Raw genomic sequence first — 17,332 nt, forward strand, 5'->3', positions numbered from 1 at the left:
AAAAAGAGCAGATGTGTGCCAGGAGTCAATGGATACTTTTGAAGCACCAACACTGAGCTAAATTCAATGGGTACATTTGAAAATATTGTCAATGACCTGGACTGGGGAAGAAATTTGATTCAGCTCACATTTAAAGCAGATGCACCTAATCTGCACTGCCAATACAATACACAAACTGAAACACAGATGCCCTTCAAAATCTACACCTCTCCAAATTTTGCAATGCAGTTCTCCAGCCACATAACATGAACAGAAACACATATACTAGGATAGAGTGTGCACAAAAATGCATATGTTCGTGAAAATAACATAAAAATGCATGATATTCGGGGAAAGCGCTTTGCAAAAATTCGTACATGAGGCTGGAACTGTGGACAGTGGATTTTCATGAAGCTGCCTTTTTAAAAAGAAAAATACTGTGAACTGATGTGGGAATGTGTAATGAAAGATTAGAAAAAATGAGAAAATGAAGCTGACAAATTCACCCATCCCTATTGATGGCCTTTCAATATTTGAAAACAGGACTTTGCAGACCTATGCATAATGTGGCTAAGCAACTGCTGATCCCCGATAATGAGCCCCTCTTGCTGGGTTTTTGCCAGGTGTCAACCCAATGATGGTACCACTCTTTTTGAAAGCTGAGCCCCAATTCCGTTGCCATTCAACCTCTTTTTCCCACTCAGCCAGTTGTACAATGTATAATGATACAGTGGAATCTCGGGCTGCGGACGTAATCCGTGATGGAGGCACCTCCGCAACCTGTAGCGTTCATAACCTGCAGCACCGCGTCTGTGCACACGTGTGATGTGGTTTGGTGCTTCTGCACATGCACAAGTGGTGAAACCCAGAAGTAACCCTTTCCAGTACTTCCGGGTTTCCCGTGGTACACAACCTGAAAACATGTAACCCGAAGCACCTGTAAACTGAGGTACCACTGTACTCTGGATCATGTAAAAATACTTTTATAAATAATTTAACCCCTTGCAGTCAGAAATGAGGTGATGGCGTGCCCACATTTTCTTGCATGCAGCATCTTTTGCTCTCTAGTTCTAAAAGGCCAGGGATACTGCAGTCATTTCTGTTTAGTTTGTTGCAAATTTACGAAGATCAGTAAGATCAATAAGAATTAAATTCATAAAACTCATTGCTTTGTAGCTATACAGTTGTACCTTGTTTTGCGACTGGGATCCAGCCCCAGCTGTACCTTGTTTTGCGACTGGGATCCGTTCCGGAGCCCCAGGACGCAGAGCAAAACACCGCGTCTGCGCATGCATGGAGCGGTTTGCAAACCCAGGAGTAACCCGTTCCAGTACTTCTGGGTTTGCTGCAGACGTTTGACGGAATGGATACTAAACGAGGCGGACGTTCGCAGAAGTATTGCTGTACAGTGGAAGGAGCCACTGGGCCTCCTGCTATCCTCTCTCTGGACCAGCTCTCCTCTCCTGCTTGCTGTGGGCCAAAACTAAATCATGTTTGATACAAGAGGTAGGGGAGCGGCCTTGTCTCCAGGAAGGTGGTTGCCATGTAACTCTCAGCCAGACCAACAGAAAAAGGCTCCTGGTGGTTTTGCCTGTTTGTACAACTCCTGAGTGTGATCTCCATGGTGCTATTATATATGTTTGCACATGAAAACGTGGAATTCACTTCACAGACATCAAATATTTAAAATGTTAGCCACACTGTATCAATCCCATCTCTTTTGGTTTTGTCTCTGAGAAAACGGAACAGAGGGGAAACTATATACCAAACAGGATGCGTTGTTGCCAATATGGGCTTTTAGGACCAGCCTGCAATTGATGGTTCTACTACTGCATTGTTCTCCAAATACCAATGGAATTTCCACTCCAAGAGACTATGTCCCATGTCTTTACCTCGTCCTTGAAGAGTTTCGCTTGGTCCTCACAACCTGTCAGTGTCTGTACGAAGCTGAAGACCTTTGCAGAAAAGACACAACAGGAAATAACTGAGGGAATGAAAACAAGCACTTCCCTTTCTTTCTCTCTCTCCCTCTCTCTCTCTCTCTCTCTCTCCCTCCCTCCTCTGCCTTTCAGAGAAAACCTATGTATTATTATTATTACCATCTATTGAATTTGTTAGTCATTGTTTTTTGTCCAGGGCAACCTAAAACAACTTACAACCTAACCAACAGCAAACCCAAACGCCCAAATATTCCAGATGGTTTTATTTAATCTGGCCTTTGTATAAAATTCATGTTATTGTGTGTTCTGGTGTTGCTTAAAATTCCTGTTCCGTTTTGTTTATCTTTTTTTTTGCATGTTTTACTTTGCTTTGTACTATATACTAATGTGAACTAAGGCATCTTGTGTATGTTTTGTTTACAAAGTGGGGTCCAAATCAATCAACAGTAATGATAACAAGAGGAATGGCTCACCTCATCAATGGTCCACTTGGCTACAGTAGATGCTGTGATCCCAGCCACTCCAGGCAGGAGCTTACAGTGCTGTTCCCAGCAGAGGGAGAGGGAGCGGTCTGGGTGCGCTGACAAGGCTGACATAAAGAGAGACTGGTGCATATTGTCTGAAGAAATAGCTGGCAATGACATTCAAAGCATCAAGTCAGGCTAACGTGCAAAGAAAGAGGCCCCTTTTCTTCTTCTCTTAGACCTTAAGGTCTGAATGATTTGTGAAGCCTGGAGAGATTCAGGGCCAAGCAGGACCTAACAGCACAGCAGCAAACCCATGTGTTAAAAGCTAGGCTTGCTGCAAAATAAATCCATGGAAGCGGTACATGAGTGAAGCTGAATTCTTCCAGTGTCTGTGCACCCAGAATCACTGCACCCCAGCTGGACTATCTTTCTTCTTTTCCTCCGGGTTCTGCTCCATCCATCCAGGCGATTTGCAACCCGTCAGGGATGTGCATAGGCACTTATTTAAACTGCAACCTAAATGTGCATGTGGCTGGCTAGAAATGGTTTAACTTTTGCTCCCATAATCCCCAGCCAGCTCTGCTAATGGGCAGGAATGAGGGAAGTCATCCACCATCACATCGGGAGGCCCACAAGTTCCCCAACCCCGGCATAGACAATCGTAGGACTTAATGAACCTATCAGGAATCACCAGCTGGTTGTTGGGAGAAGCTTTCCTGGAAACTGCCTAGGCTGACAGCTGTTAGCGCTGAAAAGGATGCAGTGCAAAGGGCTAAGGGAGAGGTGGCTTGCAGACATGTGGGTGCAAGCTTCTGGCTTACAGAGGTCCAAGAAGCATCTCAATAGCATCTTAACCCTTTTCACATTCCATTTTAGGAAGATTTTAGTCACTGGTGATACACACAGTAATCAAAACAGCATAAACATGCATTTATGCGGGAAGCATCAGTCCGTATCTTAACAAACATACTACTCAAAATATAAAATAAAAATCATATTTAAAATGCATGTCTTAGGTGTGTTGTTTCTAATTTAAACTGCAATTTTTATATATATTTTTACTAAAATGCATTTTGTCCATTTGTTAAGGATCTAAAAAGAGTCCCTGTTGTATTGTCTATCCACCTTTTAACACACTCTTATAGGAGGAGCTCTTACTTTGGAAGTCTTCCTGCTGGATTTTCCGGTATTTCGGAGGCCGTCCCCTAGAGAAATAAAACAAGCTTCATCTTCAAAATCCACAGTGCATAGATTGAAAGATGACAAGTTCTGGTAAATCCCATTTACTGAAGCCTGGTTCACACATCTTTTTAAGGTCAGGGGAGAATTGTCTGAACCAGGTCTCCGTATGTCCAGGCCAGGCATAGGCAAACTCGGCCCTCCAGATGTTTTGGGACTACAACTCCCATGATCCCTAGCTAACAGGACCAGTGATCAGAGATTATGGGAATTGTAGTGCCTGGTCTAGGCATTTGCTTAACGCATCTGGTTCACATTGAGGATTATCACTGTAACGGAGGGGAATGGGGGCAAATTTGCTCCTTCAACATGCAAGGACAGTGCGTCTCGCTGCAGAAATAGGGCTGGATTCAGTTCCATTAGCAGAAGCTATTGCAATGGGGCTCCACCCCAAGACCTCCCCCAAATCCACTCTGAAGGGTTGAAAGAACCCACAGAACAGCATGGGGGGGGGGGCAGAAATCTTGTGTGGATGGGAACAAGCCTTTTAGCACTATGTTGAGTTCCACCCTGAATCAGGGCAGTAGGCTAGTTTCTACACACATTTGCACACCCATCTCTAGCCTCCCAGCAAGCAAGCAACAAGCGGTATAAGAGTTCAAGGACACATCCTACCTGGGGGGGGGGGGCACAAGGAGGGTGTAAAACAGGGCTAGTAGGGGGCATGGCCTGGGGAACAACATGGTCCAGACAGGGAAGTGTGGAGTGGGGGCTTGCCTTTGGTTTGTGCACCAGAGGTTCCCCAAACTTGCTATAGATATGGAGGGGTAATATAAAATGGCTAAGCTCTATGGAGCATCCACAGAGCAAAGAAGAGAAAAACTGTAGGAATGATCGCTAGGTCCGGAGCACACTCCCCACCCGCAAGCAGCCTCAGCCTGCCTGCACGCGTGACCTAGGGGTGTGGGGCACACTCCCCCCACAGACAAAGCCACAGCTGTCTGAACATCGTGCCCTCTGTCTAACCTTTTGTGGTCTCAGTAGTCTGCGGTGCCCTGTCTGTAACCTTTCTCTCTCGAGACCTTTTGTCTCCTTCGTCATACACTGTGCAAGGGGAAAATGACGCGGTGGAAACAGGTGCCGAAATAACTTTGTACCACCCCACAATCTCGGGACTGGAAAATGTGTAAAGGTCACAGCCCAAAATGTATCTGCCTGGGTTTGCATATTTGTGTCAATAAAAGGAGGCTCCACAGAGCTGGCCGGCAGCTTGCTTGAAGCTCACCTGTGCGCAGCTCCCCTGCATTATCAACTCCTTCCTCATGTCCTTCACTTCAAAAAATGTTTCACTTGGGTGTGATAATATACTAATCTCAGTGTGGAAGTCCAAGTGTATCACCAGGGCCAGCTGCCTTCTTACCTTCCATGGTGCCGTGATTTCTTCCGCTGAGAGAAGCCGATCAAGTTCCTCTTTCGGACGGAGTTTTCTGTGTCTGAGAGATCTGCCTTCATTCTTCCCTGGTTCTTCTCTGCCAGGGGGCACCCTGAGATGCAGTAATGTGCTGTAAATCTCCCGGTCACATGACCTGAGCCATCGCAACCGGGGGTTGGACACTTCCTGGAGAACAGGGGAAGCAGAAAGGAGTGCTTAGTTCTGAGTATTACTGACAGCTGTCACATATAGGGGCAGTTGCCACATAAGGCACAACCGCGTCCAACCTCTGATCTATCAAGCCAAATGCAACCCAACCACCGTGTACTGTATCTTGCCAGGGCTTGATAGCCCCACATGCTTTTCCAATCTGTAACAGCCCAACAACGACAGAAGATTGTTGATCCATACATGGCTGGTGGATACAGTCTTGGTGAGCCACAAGTTGTGCAGATACAGCACAATTAACTTACATTGACAACCCAAACTCCAGGTAAGCTGCATGGGCCACCACACTACTTGCTTCCTTGGCTATGGGTAGTGGGAACCTGGGGGGATGTAGCCTACAGCAGTAGAATCACCAATGAGTTCCCTCTGTACCTTATGGCAAGAGCTCACCTGTGAAAGCTGTATTTGGAACTCTTGGTGGTGGGGAGGGTCTTACAGGCCAAAGTTGGGCAGCTCCCATTGGCAGAAGAGACAGGTTCCTTTGGCCCTGCACAAGAAGGGGAGGAAAATTATCCAGATTAAGATTTCTAGGGGAAGGGCATGTGCTTTGCATTCAGAAAGGTCCCTGGTTCAATCCGCAGCACTTCCACATAGGATTAGGAATGTCCCCTGTCTGAAACCCTGGACAACCACCAAGATGGTCATAGGCATCCTTCAAACACCACTTTAAACCATAGCTCAGTTGTGGCTTAAAGGTGAATGCATGCTATGGATTGCATGAAAGAGGAAATGTGCAGTCCGAAAATTACCTCCCACTTTCCCTGCTCCTGACCCACTGCTGGAGCTAAACCATTGGTTTAGCATTATGTTCAAAACTGGGTGCATGCTTTGCTTCTCTCCAAACCAAGAGCTATAACCATGGTCTGTTATCGGCTTACCACTCATAGCTTGTTGGGGAGAAACAAACCAAAAGTCTGCCTTTGGATGTAACGCTAAGCCAAACCATGGCTTAACTCCCAACAGTGCAACAGCAGTGAGACCAGAGGAGAAGTGCCCACTATTTTTAACAGTGTGACCAACACACTTTAAATTGTGGTTTAAAACTGATGTGTGAACTAGGCCTTGGGGACCTGAGTTTGCTACTGCTGCTATATGCTAAACAGAGCTGCAGTGAACGCTTGCACCATGCACAATATTCGTCCTTACTGAGAGGAGGCTGCAGTGGATGCCCCGTTTTTGAGCACCACCCCACTGGGTGAATGTCTGGGTGGTCCGAGTCTATCCAGAAATCGTAGATATGGCTCCAGCCATCAAAATGGATCTGTAGGGCACAAATCAACAGGTTGCCATTAGACTTAGAAATCCATCTCCTGAGCATTAAACCAGCATGGAGGAAGGCAACAAGCATGTTCTGAGACACACATGCATCCAGGGCTGCTTCTTCAATGTTATATCAGAAGATTTGCTCTTGCTCTTGAAGGGGTGCTCTTGTAGGCCAACCACCCCTATTAACAACTGGCCTATATTTCAGTGATTCACCAATAAGGTATAAGTACTGAGCAAGGAAGAAACCCACCTTTACCCTGTAGTCTTCTACATCCTCCACACAGGCTGCTCGGATCAGGGAGGGAGTTCTTCGGTCCACTGCCTCCAACCTCATGTTGATCAGGAAGCCGTGGGGCTGCCTCTGGAGAGGGAAGAGAATGAGGTGGTTAGAACAGTTATCTATCCATCCATATCTGCAGAATGATGGACTTGGAGAGTTTACTAGTTTGGCAAGAGTGTGAAGCCTTGCAGATTGCTAAAATTCAACCTGAATTCAACCCAGCTGGATGAGACTCCCACACTAGCCAATCAAATGCTTATTGGAAACTCACAGGCAAGACATGAGCCCAATAGCACTCTCCTGCTTGGGATCCTTAGCAACTGATATTGAGAGGCATACTGCTTCCAATATGGGAAGTAACAGACCCATCATGAGTCATAGCCACTGATAACCCTATCCTTCATGTAAAGTTGCATTGTGAGCATTTGCACAGGACATGCATCAAGGTCAGATTCCTCGCCTGTACCCAATTCACCACCATTGCCACAACCCTTCCTGGAAATGTTTGCTTATATATGGTAGAGACTACTCACCACCTTAAAGGCCCAAGTTGGCACCGCAGAAGCACCTGTTTCTGCCAAGTATTTTTCCCAGCTGAAGTTCTCAGGATCAGGGTAGTCTGGAAATGAAAGGGTCTGCCAGATGACAGGCTTTTGCTAGAGAGAATCCTTCACTAGTTGCAATAAGCTCTCAGGAACTCAAGATGGTCAGCAGCAGCTATGTGAAAATCACTGACCTATAAAGTGGATTCCCCCGCAATGTTTGTCCACCCTGTGACCGTCAACCCATGCTATACAAAGGTAGGCTTTACAATTGGTTTATGGCTGTTCAGCTCTATTTCTAATTGAAATTTAAGAAATAAGCAATACACTGATGGGAATGCAGGCACCAGCTTTAAAATCTGCCATGAACTGAATAATCATAGGATTTTTGAGAGATTATTCTGACTCTGCTCCAGCAAATTCTGCACTGATATCCATTTCAACAAAGACTTTCAGCTGCTTCACTTTTTCTGATGTGGAGATCATGTCCACATGGATGTGTAGTTTGTGTGAATGCTACTGTGAGTTTCTAGGTGGTCAAAAACTAAAAACTTGCAATTGATAACAGTGCCAAGCAATATGGCCCAATGGGCATGTCTTGTGTGGTGTGGAAGCAGCTGCAGTAAGAAACAGAACAGACAACAATTGTGTATTCACCTTGTGGAGGAGTGAGGGGCTTCCCATGTTCCTGACACCAACCAACCGGGTGGATGTAGGGACTGCTGGGGTCACACCTGCAATACAAATAGTGGCGGGGAGAAATTTGATTAAATCTGCATTTAAAAGCAAAGCTACCAAATGTACACTTTCCAAAAGTATATGCAGACTGAAACACAGTCATCCTTCAAAATGCACACTCTTCCAAATTTTGATATGCAGTTCTCAAGCCAAGTAGTGTGTACATAAATATATCTACTAGGGTAAAGCATACATATAAATGCCTATATTGGTGACAATAAGATACAAGAACACATTGCTTTGCAAAATTACACGTGTTAGGCAAAACACAGAAAAGAGTCAATTCAGAGAAATCTCACTGAAATGGCAGGGAATTTTCATTGTCTTTTTTTAAAAAATTGCAAATTGATACAGAAATACGGAGAAATGAACTTAAGGTAGGAAAAAGGAGAAAGCGAGAAAGCTGAGAATGACAGATCCATCCATCAAAAAATGCAAATTAGATTAGTTATGTAGCATGAGCACAACACACACTTGCTACCATGGCAATATATTTGGAAAGATGGCAGCTGTTAAAAAAGAGGCCCAAAATATTGACCCAAAAGTGGAACGTTTTAAAAGCCCATTCCCTCACCACCTGGAACAAAGTATAAAGGGTATATGTTAAAGGAGGTTTATTTACTGGTGTTGATTTAACTTGCACTCTTTATAACCTTTAATATATATTTTATTATACTTTCTAGTCATTGGCTGTGTGGCAGGGTGGAATCACAGATCTGCCCTCCCAACTCTGGTACAGCACTCATTTCACTTCAGAGCAAGGGAGCCGGTGTTTGTCCGCAGACAGCTTTCCAGGTCATGTGGCCAGCATGACTAAACTACTTCTGGCGCAACGGGACACCGTGACAAGTGCCAGAGTACACAGAAACGCCATTTCCCTTCCTGTCGCAGCAGCACCTATTTATCTACTTGCCCTGATATGCTTTTGAACTGCTAGGTTGGCAGAAGCTGGAACAGAGCAAAGGGAGCTCATCCTGCTGGGCAGATTCAAACTGCCGACCTTCAAATTGGCAAACCCAAAAGGCTCAGTGGTTTAGACCACAGCGCCACTCACTCCCTACCGGTGTTACTACACTTACCTGGTTTGGGCTTAGGCAGGGTGGCAGTAGGTTTGGGCTATGCAGGTGCACCCATGACACCGTGACCTCACCTCCAACCACCAAATCTACAGTAAAGCTGGGGGCAGAGGGGCAGCTCCATGTCTCTGCCCCACAACCCAGATTGCATGAATTTGACCAAACTGCGGGAGGCAGTGGAAGACAGGAGTGCCTGGCGTGCTCTGGTCCATGGGGTCACGAAGAGTCGAACATGACTAAATGATTAAACAACAACAGACCACCTCTTTTAAAAGAGTTCATCAGACGCTTCCAAACCATCTTTAATGGCCCCCCTCTCCTTAATCAACTAACTAATGCCCAAATACCCTAACACAGGATCAATAATGTTTGGGACAGGGAAGTTGCACAGAAATTGAGTAGGTACAAAAAGGCCTGCAAACAGTAACTTTGTACAAGTTACCATGTAACAGCTGAGTGGGAAAAAATGTGACTAATCTTTGTAAATGATAATACTAATAAACTTGGTTCCATTTCTGAAGTGTTACAACCAAGATTCCAGCAAAATACAAAATGATGCCCCAAGACAGTAGACTTGATGGAACAGAGAGCGTGGCTCAATGAGAGGTTTGCAATTGTAATTCTCATGACAATTTCATGTTAACGTTCCTCGAAATTTTGAAAGGCTTTTCTCAAGCAAGATACACCTACAGCTCAGCCTAAGACTGCTTTTTCTATGCAATCTTTCTACTCCTCTCTCACCTACCAGTAGTCATATGTGTCATCCCAGTTGTCAAAGTGCACCAAAAAGCGATTGTCCACCACATCTGTCACTGTGGCAACGCATATCAAAGAAGGATTCATGCGGTCCACTGCTTCAAGCTTCATACCCACTTGGAACCCTGTAGGAGCAGCGTTCTGAGGAAACAGAAGAAAGAAAGAAAATGGGCCCTTTTCATACATGCACCCATGTGCTGCAATCCTGAGGTGTAGCAGTGATGTGTGAATCGCAAGAACATGTGAGTGGAGCTGACGGTGCACCTATCTCACACTTCCTTCGGGGCATCAACTACAAAAACAACAAACAGCTATAATGCAGTATTGGTAATTTATTTAAATTCCATCAAGTAATCAATCTGTGGAAGGCCACAGTATTAATCCAATTCAATTCTTTATTCTGTTGAGAGCCTTATTTTTATGATGGGCTCCTCCAGATAACCTATTTACTGAGCAGTTCTTCTGGTTTCCTTACACAAAACTTTTGTGGAGATCAGATGATATCTAGTGTTTATTGAGCATTTGCTCTGATTTGTTTGTGGGATGTTTATATGATGATAAGCATTCATCCTCCATTCATCCTGATCTGCTTGAGGAGTGTTGACACGTCTTCCTGTTACTCATTCCTGCATTCCACACTATTCAAGGCATATCCCTGTCACTTTCCAAGTGTTGCTGTTTTAAAAGGAGGGAGGGACTTGCTGCAATAGGACCTTAATCCACTTTCACTGCAGAAACCTTAATTTCCAGTATGCCGGAAATACTGACAGTCTGGTGGGGTCCTGCATGTGCATCAATACTAAACTTACTCCTCTGAAGCTTTCCAATCCTGGGGCCACACTAATGGGTCAGGCTAGGTTCTTTTGTGTGTTGTTGTATGCAGAAATATTTTTCTTGCCACAATTTCCAGAGCACAGAGAATGGGGGTAGTTTGTAGGCAAACGGGTCAGCTACTGTCATGGTATTGCCAGAGCAGGAACAGGCAGAGGGAGGGGGGCAGGAAGTGGCGATTGAGGAAGGAGGGGACAGCCAGGAGGTGGGATGGCTCTCAGATGTTGAACCAGAGCCTCAGCGCCACACAGGAAGTTCTGGCACAGACAGTGAGACAATGCCTATTCCGTTTGCTAGGGAAAGGAGAGAGTTAAAGAGGAGGGGGGAGAGGCATCACGTGAAACTTCCCTGCTTTTTCTGTGGGAGAAGAAGCCACTCCCAGAATCTGAGCCGGAGGATTCAGATGCATGATTGTAATGCGCTGCTTGTACATATGTAAAATAAAGACTGTGTATGTGTGTGTATATCTATCTATCTATCTATCATCTATCTATCTATCTAGATATATATCTGAGTGAGCAGAGGTACTTCTTGCAAAGAGCATTCACAAGCCATCACAGCTACTCACACTGTCTGGAGTGAAAAAGAGGTGCTTTGGAGCAGCCTGAGCTTTGGTTATCCTCAGATAGTTGGCCCAGTTGAAATCTTCTTCCTTGTAACCTAGACACCCTAAAATAAAAAAAGAGGGGGAAAGAAGCATTTCAGTGGGCGGCCACACCTCCCTCTTTGACCTACAGAAACAAGTGAACAGAGGTGGTGCTTCTCAGCTTCCTCAAATGCCAGCTTCTTTTGCGATGGCACTGAGATACTTTTAAGGCCACATTCACACCATACATTTAAAGCGCTGTGGTACCACTTTAAGCAGTCATGATTCCCACCCCCCAAAACAATTATGGGAGCTGTAGTTTATTGAGGGTGCCAAGGGTTGTTGGAAGACTCCACGTCACCTCCCAGAGCTACAATTCCCAGAGCAGTTTAACGATCAATCCCTTTTCATTCTGCGAATTGTAGCTCTGTAGGGGGAACAGCACCCTTAACAAACTAGTTCCCAGGATTTTTTAGGGGGAGCCATGCCTGTTTAAATTGCTACCATGATGCTTTAGATGCACAGTATGAATGTTTCCTTAAGACACTGATGGGGAACCTGTGCCCCCCCCCCCACATTAATGGACTCTAATCCCCATCAGCCCCAGCCAGCACCATTAATGTTTCACTGGATTCCCCCCCCCCCCTATGTTTCCAGCTGTTCCTATTTTAGCTTTAAGCCACCTTGAGTCCCTATCAGGGAAAAAGGCTGGATAGAAAGAGCAACCACCACAGCATCTAGAAAGCCACGTTTTCCCCACCCACACCTTGAAAGCTACTGAGGCCCCTCTCTCAAACCAATTTACCTATGGTGCAATTTACACAACTCAGTTATGCAAATAGGGCTGTGATTCAGGTTCCCACATGCCAGCAGCCACTCTTGCTTGGCTATCTTCACACTTGGGGAGATGCTGAGATTTCTCCTGCAGCAAGGATGGAAGCTGTGCCTGCAGATGCACCACCCTAATTCACTCACCTTTTGGGGGCTGGAGTTTGTGTCCTGTTTTTTCAAACCAGCCAGCAGGATGAATGTTGGGGGAGTCAGCGTTCAGCCAGAAATCATGGCATTCAGAGTAGCCATCAAAATGAAGGCGCATCCTGTATCCACATACCTGCATGAAGGAAAAGCAACAGAAAGGGACATGCCATCTCAATGAATGGGTTTTCATTCTGCAACTCTTTCTGGATAGGATAAGCCAAACTTACTGGTTATTTCAATCCCTTACCAGGCTGGTGCGTCAAAATTCTGACATGCTGGGTCCAGCAACCAGTTATTTTTCTACCTCCTGAGAGGTAGGAATCTGGCACAGGTAAATGATGCTTACATCATAGTTCGTACATTTCCCAGTCTGCGTGTAAAATCTACAATAGTGTGAGCATTTACATTTGATTTCTAACTGGTTCATAGCTGCTTTCTATCTCAAATTAACAATGTCTAATGAAATGGGTTCTGCAAACACAGGGATGGATCCGAAGTTCAGTGGCTCTAGTCTAATCCCCTGGCAGGCAGCAATGGGGCTTAACAGGGAAAAGCATTCCAATATATAACAGCGAGACTGTTATATGCACAAAGATGGAAAGATACAGCCTTACCTACTATGGTGGAATGGTTTATAACATTACTGGGCTTAGCCAAGATGGCAAAGGTAATTAGAGACAAATCATTACTGACATTTATTAAAGATTGGAAACTTTTCCTGGACTTTTTGAGTAAAAGAGAAAATGAACTTGTAATATCTGAATTTGAAGATTGAAGAAATATTTTATTTTATTTTCCATTTCATTTTCTCTCTCTTTTTTCTTTTTCTTTTTCCTTCTTTTTGCTCCTGCTTTTTTTCTTCTTCTTTTTTTTAGATTAGATTTTAAATGTGTGTTTTTTTATTCTGGTTTATTATATAAAGATACTTTGTATTGGGCCTGAACTTTTGTATAAGTATCAATAAAAATAGATATGTCAAAATAATAAAAAAACAGAGCAGAAGAGCTATTGTCACATTCAGAGCCCTGCCAGCTACAGTTGGCAGGTGGGAATTAAACTCCAGTATTTTTTGCTATGTCAGCTCCAGGCAGGTGCAGCAGAGGTCAGGATCAGACCTGTTGCATCAACCTTCTGGTAGCTGGACCAGCTCAGAATACAGTGGATCCCTGGCTAGCCCAGCTTGAGCCTGTTTAAGGGATATATTCCAAACACCAGCAGCCAGGCCTGTGGTAGGTGCTCTTGGGAGATTCACAGTGGCCAAAGCCCCAACCAACAGATCCCAACCCAGCCCAGCCGAGTTTGACAAAGGGCACTTCTGCCTCATCCTAACCCCTTACAGTACAGCGGTTTGGGATTCTGGATTGTTCTGCAAGTTTGGCTTGAACCCAGAGCCTTGGAGTGCTCCATGAAGTGAGATTCTACAAAACCCTTTGCAAGGATCTGATAACTTCATTTCAGGGAGATCTGTGACTTATTTAAGCCTTGTACTTCAGCAAATGCTCATAAAACAGATCTGATAGTGAGGTGCTCTAGTTGTATTTAGAATAGCCCGAAAGAAACCCAGAGGGAGTCAGTGGGTGGTATCCTACTAACATGTCCTGTCAGCACAAGGATTTCAGCATGCCTCCTGGCCCCTGTGTCCTCCCCCAATATGCAGGTCCTCCTAGAACACATTTAGGGCATATGCAGGGGAAGGAGATGGGAGAGAAGTCCCATTACACAAGTGGAAATCCATGCGCCGGTGGGACGCATTACTCAGTGCTACTTTAGATGCAACCTATCACGGCGTTCAGCAGCTCAGATGCAAGAGAATGCAAATGGACAGACCCATCTCACCTCGGCCACAGTCAGGATGAAGTACATAGAAGGGTGCTGAGGATCGATCCCCTCCAGTTTCATCCCCACCTTGAAACCATTCTTGTGCTGGGGGGTCGACTGGTGCTAAAAGGAACGAACCACAGGAAAAGGTGAAAAATGTTTTATTGCTATTGCTGGGCTGCTTGTCTTTTACACCGTTCACCCAATGGAATTCTGCATTATATCAGAGGGGAAATGGTTTGCAAAAAAATGTGTGTATCGGGGGAAACAGCATACAAAAATGTGTGTATTAGGAGAACTTATCATTAAAATGCTGTTGGTTTTCATGGGAACTTAAAAACAACAACAACCTGCAAACTGATGAGGACATGTGTAGAACTGAACTTAAGATTGACAAAATGAGGAACTGAGAGAAACCAAAATAATAAAGAATTGGCTTGCCAATCATGGTTTGTTGGAGTGAAACAAAGCATGAACCTTGGGTTTGGACACAGCACTGAGTCAAGGATCATAGTTAGTTTTTCCCCTGCAGGAATAAGAAGGCCCAAACCAAGCACACATTATTTGCCTAATACTCCATGCTTTATGTATGAACACAGCCTTTATTAAAACACACACAAAGCAGCTCCAGAGAGGTGTATGCCTTGAGTGATGTCACAGGTACTAGTCAATAGACCCCTGCAGCAGGCATACACACAGCTTTTGTTCTCCATCTGGGAAGAGGAATCAGATTCTCTCAGGCTTAGCATGAAGCGTGCTGAAAATGTGGAAGACTGGTTTATCTGGAACACCCAGCAGGATGGGGAAAGCGTGTACGAAAATGGGGAGTAAGTGATGCAGCCTCCTCACTAATCCAAAAATACTGCCTACATGGTCAAATCAAGTTAATCTCAAACAGAGTGCTTCCAATGGATACATTAAACTACTATGGATCACTTAAAAACATGTAATACTTTCAAAAGAATACACTGTAGATTCATTTTATTCCCTCAACAACTTTTTAGAATTACTCTCCCATGTGATTTTCCACTGACAGAAAAGCAAAAAAACAAACAAAACAAAACCCCCTGAAAATAAATGGAAGTGAGAAGAATCACATAAAAGCATGATTAGACTTTTAAGGAAAATAAAGCAAAATCCATGATTAAATTGTTGAGTTGGAAACAAGGACACATGAGTGGAAGGCAGCAGAAGATAGAGACTGACTCCTAACGGAATAAGAGGTTTCCTCACACTTGGCCATATTTACATTCCTAATTTACCCAATTTTTATTTCAGTCTAACTGCTACAGATTCTCACATAGGGTCCTGCAAACTGTGGTCAGAAGATGGTGCTAAGAATTCTTTGACAGAAATCCCTCTCATGGAACTACAGTTTCTAGAATTTGCTGGGATTAGGTACACCCACAGATGACAGAAACAGGGACACTGTTAACTCACTTCCTGGAACAGATTTAGAGGGGCAGCAATGGCTTTCTGTTCTTCAAGGTAAGATGCCCAGGTCCAACCTTCTGTCTTCTCCTCGCTGGAAACTGAGAACAGCAAGACGCAGACCAAATTAATAATAATAACAATAATTTATTATTTATACCCCACCCATCTGGCTGGGCTTCCCCATCCACTCTGGGCGGCTTCTAAAAAAATATTAAAATATTAAATGGTAAAAGCAATAATAGCTTCATTGGCATTTAGACATTTTGGGGTTCCCCTGTCTTGTACTCTCTTGGTGAGTTCCCCTGTCTTGTACCCTCTTGGTGCTGCCCTCCTGCCACACATACAGTGGTACCTCGGGTTAAGAACTTAATTCATTTTGGAGATCCGTTCTTAACATGAAACTGTTCTTAACCTGAGGTACCACTTTAGCTACTGGGGCCTCCCGCCGCTGCCCCGCTGCTGCTGTGTGATTTCTGTTCTCATCCTGAAGCAAAGTTCTTAACCCGAGGTACCACTGTATGTGTGGCAGGAGGGCAGCACCAAGAGAGTATTTTCTGGGTTAGCGGAGTCTGTAACCTGAAGCGTCTGTAACCTGAAGCGTCTGTAACCCGAGGTACCACTGTAGTGCCATTTATGACCCTCAACTACTTCCGCCTTTTGAAGACACAGTAATTGAGGGCAGGACAAGTGATGTATGTTACCCAAAAGCATTGTATTCTGACTCTGATTCAGCAGTTGCCCTCTTGTTGGTCACAGACACTGGGAATATAAGAAAAACAGCTGCTGGATTAGACCAAAGGCCCATCTAGTCCAGCATCTTTTTCTTACCATAGGAAGCCCACAAGCAGGGAAGGTGAACTGTAATGTTCTCCCCCTGCCCCATGTTTACCAACAGCTGTTATTCAGAGGCATACAAGTGGCCATTGATAGCCTTAACCTTCATGAATTTGTCTAGTCCCCTTTTAAAGCTGTCCAGCTTGGTGACCATCACTACATCTTGTGGTAGCAAATTTCATAATTAATAATCATAATCATAATTTTATTATTTGTACCCCATCTGCCCCAGCCACTCTGGACAGCTTCCAGCATATACAGAAACATAATAAAACATAAAATATTAACTTAGTGCATAATTTAACCATGCACTGTGTGTAATAATAATAAAAAAACTCTTCCTTTTCTCTGCCTTGAATATCCCAGCATCCATCTTCACTGGATGACACCAGGATTCTAGCATTAGGAGAGATTGGAGGGGGGAGACTTCTATCTAGTTTCCCTTCACATTATGCATAATGTTACTCCATCATGTGACAACTCAGTTAATGGGATGTTGGCCAACCCTTTATCATCATGAGTGGATTGCATTTCTGATGCAGTATATAAGGAAAGCACTTCCTATATTGAGCTTCCCCTTTTCCCCAAGGCAGCAGACAGAGGGCAGATGGGTGGACCCCTCCTAGAATGTTTAGTTTTCATTATGTTAATTAAGGCTTTGGTCCTCTCTCTACTGAAGCATCAGCAAAAGCAAGCAGGCCGTATTCTCCCCACTTGCGCAGTATGGAGTAAACCTCTTCCTGCCTCCCAGTGCACTGGTCAATCAATGCAAAGGGATGACTTAGGAGACTCAGCACTAACAATGTAACTGCATTACACTGTTGCTTTATTGAAACCATTCAATCGATTAAATAACTTTAAATGTAATAGACTTAAGTATTTCATTTTTGCTCTTTTTCATTGACTTACAATAGCCTCCAACAGCATCACCATCTCTCCTCTGCACCCAAACTACTAATACTTTCTAG

General features: G+C 44.4%; 2 protein-coding genes across 6 annotated transcripts in view; both read right to left on the bottom strand.

The window, feature by feature from the left end:
* Positions 1–17,332, bottom strand: part of SGK2 (serum/glucocorticoid regulated kinase 2) — a 477,666-nt gene that overhangs the window by 50,434 nt on the left and 409,900 nt on the right. The gene's annotated exons all lie outside the window — the stretch shown is intronic.
* L3MBTL1 (L3MBTL histone methyl-lysine binding protein 1) overlaps positions 1–17,332 on the bottom strand; it is a 40,004-nt gene that overhangs the window by 2,862 nt on the left and 19,810 nt on the right. For 4 of the 5 annotated variants that reach the window (XM_083746196.1, XM_083746195.1, XM_083746197.1 and 1 more), the window contains 14 exons: positions 15,537–15,628; positions 14,115–14,219; positions 12,276–12,411; positions 11,283–11,383; positions 9,873–10,024; positions 7,971–8,047; positions 7,305–7,390; positions 6,742–6,852; positions 6,372–6,486; positions 5,616–5,712; positions 4,986–5,183; positions 3,545–3,591; positions 2,393–2,550; positions 1,872–1,934 (listed from right to left, as the gene is read on the bottom strand). In XM_083746196.1, the coding sequence (XP_083602322.1) occupies positions 1,872–1,934; positions 2,393–2,550; positions 3,545–3,591; positions 4,986–5,183; positions 5,616–5,712; positions 6,372–6,486; positions 6,742–6,852; positions 7,305–7,390; positions 7,971–8,047; positions 9,873–10,024; positions 11,283–11,383; positions 12,276–12,411; positions 14,115–14,219; positions 15,537–15,628 (1,538 nt within the window). The remainder of the gene's footprint in view (positions 1–1,871; positions 1,935–2,392; positions 2,551–3,544; positions 3,592–4,985; positions 5,184–5,615; positions 5,713–6,371; positions 6,487–6,741; positions 6,853–7,304; positions 7,391–7,970; positions 8,048–9,872; positions 10,025–11,282; positions 11,384–12,275; positions 12,412–14,114; positions 14,220–15,536; positions 15,629–17,332) is intronic. The other variant, XM_083746199.1, reaches the window with a different exon arrangement.

Source organism: Podarcis gaigeae (genome assembly GCF_964106915.1).
Source record: "Podarcis gaigeae genome assembly, chromosome: 6".
NCBI classification, from domain to species: Eukaryota; Metazoa; Chordata; class Lepidosauria; order Squamata; family Lacertidae; genus Podarcis; species Podarcis gaigeae.